General features: G+C 40.8%; 1 protein-coding gene across 1 annotated transcript in view; it reads right to left on the bottom strand.

Moving 5' to 3' along the window:
- LOC115222753 (rhomboid-related protein 3-like) overlaps positions 1 to 2,500 on the bottom strand; it is a 425,612-nt gene that overhangs the window by 38,545 nt on the left and 384,567 nt on the right. The window contains exon 8 of the mRNA XM_036511760.1: positions 1,697 to 1,839. Coding sequence (XP_036367653.1) covers positions 1,697 to 1,839 — 143 coding nt within the window. The remainder of the gene's footprint in view (positions 1 to 1,696; positions 1,840 to 2,500) is intronic.

The raw sequence follows: 2,500 nt of genomic DNA, 5'->3' as shown, positions 1-2,500 counted from the left end.
GTTTGTATGTGTGTATGTGTTTGTATCTATGTGTCTGTGTTTGTATGTGTGTATATGTTTGTATCTATGTGTCTGTGTGTGTATGTGTTTGTATCTATGTGTGTGTGGTTCATAATATTGTTATTTAAAAAGTCCTGTATAGAACATAAAGTAGGAAAAACATAAAGCTAAACCATAATACAGAATTTCCAGCATTGGCAAAAGACCAGACATTTTGTTGAGTGCCTGCCTTTGACCCGAATGACCTCCCTACTGCCTAAATGCCTATATGATATAGTTGCTTTACCTTTAGAGATCCCGGCAAAACATAAAAGAAGAAATACAACAAAGTTGACCTGGAATGAACTTCGGGGCCCGATTGACCCTTGAATACAAAGGGACATAAAGTCATACCACGATTATATTTTGCCATCTTCTTTACTGTTTCTGCCGCATCATTGTTATGTCCTACATAACAATGCAAGCAGTGCCGATTGATTAAGAGGCTGGTTTTGCAAATTATGAGGGCCTAGTTTCCACTCCACTGAGCGGCATTTGTAACAACTGTCTTCTACTGTAGCTATGGGTCAACCCAAAGACATCAGATTGTCTGGTGGAGTGCAGATTTAGCAGCACAGCAAGTGAAGTGTCTTGTAGTATTTACTTAATATGCAGACCTGGCTGTGTGATAAGAAGCTTGCTTTCTAATCACATGATTCTAGGTTCAGTCCCACTGTATGGCACCCTAGGCAATCGTCTTCTACTATAGCTTCAAGCCAATTAAAGTCTTGTGAGGGGATGTGGTGGAGAGAAACTGAAAGAGGCCCTTTGAATATAAATATAAACAAACCCTCACCAGATGTCAAGCAGTGGTGAGGGACAAACACATACACAAGGATACACTCACACATGCATACATATAAAGACACATGAAAAGGGTAAAGACCCTCCAGGGCACAAACCCAGGCAAGGTTGTTTATGTAAGATCAACAGTTACCCATGCATAGAATCACTGATGTCATCCAAGGAAAAGCAAAGGGGCTGATACAGCTTGGCACCAGTGATGTTGCAACTCATTTCTACAGCTGAGTGAACTGGAACAACGTGAAATAAAGTGTCTTGCTCAAGAACACAACACACAGCCCGGTCCGAGAATTGAACTTACTACCTCGTGACTGTGAGCCCAACATCTAACCACTGAGCCATGCGCCTTCACCATACATAATTCGTGGCACTCTGTCGGTTACTATGATGAGGGTTCCAGTTGATCCGATCAACGGAACAGCCTGCTCATGAAATTAATGTGCAAGTGGCTGAGCACTCTACAGACACGTGTACCCTTAACGTAGTTCTCAGGAAGATTCAGTGTGACATAGGATGTGACAAGGCTGGCCCCTTTGAAACACAGGTACAACAGAAACAGGAAGAAAGAGTGAGAGAAAGTTGTGGTGAAAGAGTATAGCAGGATTTGCCACTACCCCACTGCCAAAGCCTCCTAGAACTTTAGATGTTTTGGCTCAATAAACACACCGCTTGGTCTGGGAATCAAAACTACGATCCTACCACCATGAGTCCTCTGCCCTAACCACTAGGCCATTGCACCTCCACTTTACATGCATGCATACATAGATACATAATAATATGATTATCACACAAACATTACCACAACAACCATGATAGAATTGAGAAAGTAGTTTCCCAGGTCACTGTTACTTACCCTGCATGTATTAACATATAGAAGAAAAATCGCCATAACTCCAACCTTTTATCCGGGCGGTATATAAATAGACTGTTCATTGGCACAGGACCATTTGGGCGGATCTCACCAGCATCAATGCAATGGTAGATGAAACTTCCCACCTAAAAACGGAAACAGAAATAGAAAGATGAGTAACAATGGTGTTGATGGTATTTGGAATCAAAAGTAATTCTATTAGAGTAGTAGACCCAACATGTCACCTTGTATTACACCACAATTCATTTGCATTCTTGGTGACTTTAGATACTGTAGTTGACCAAACATATCACCTTGTCTAACAGTACAATTCGTCTAGGCTTGGGTTGTTGAACTTCAGATTGTAAGATTGTGGTTTCAATTCCTGGACTGGGTGATGCATTGTATTCTTGAGCAAAGCACTTTATTTCATGTTGTTCCAGTTCACTTAACTGGTTAAAATGAGTAATTCCATGACGGACCAGTGTCCTGTCCAGAGAGGAATATATATGCCGAAGAAACTGGAAAATTGGTGCTATGCTCCTTATGGAGTAATTTAGACTAGCTGTGGTAACTTTAGTTTGGGCAGTAGACCAAACATGTTACCTAGTGTAACACCACAATTCATCTAGATCCTTGGTGACTTTAGATAAAGTAATAGACCCAACATATTAACTTGCCTAACACTACAATTTATCTGGACCCTTGTTAACTTTATTTATAGTAACAGACCAAACGGGTCACCTTGTGTACCACCACAATCCATTTATTTCTTTGGTGACTTTAGCTAAAGTAATCATCTCAACA

The sequence above is a fragment of the Octopus sinensis genome, linkage group LG21 (assembly GCF_006345805.1).
Source record: "Octopus sinensis linkage group LG21, ASM634580v1, whole genome shotgun sequence".
Classification (NCBI taxonomy): Eukaryota; Metazoa; Mollusca; class Cephalopoda; order Octopoda; family Octopodidae; genus Octopus; species Octopus sinensis.
Note: the sequence above shows the minus strand (reverse complement) of the source record. Positions and strands in the feature narration are given on the sequence as shown.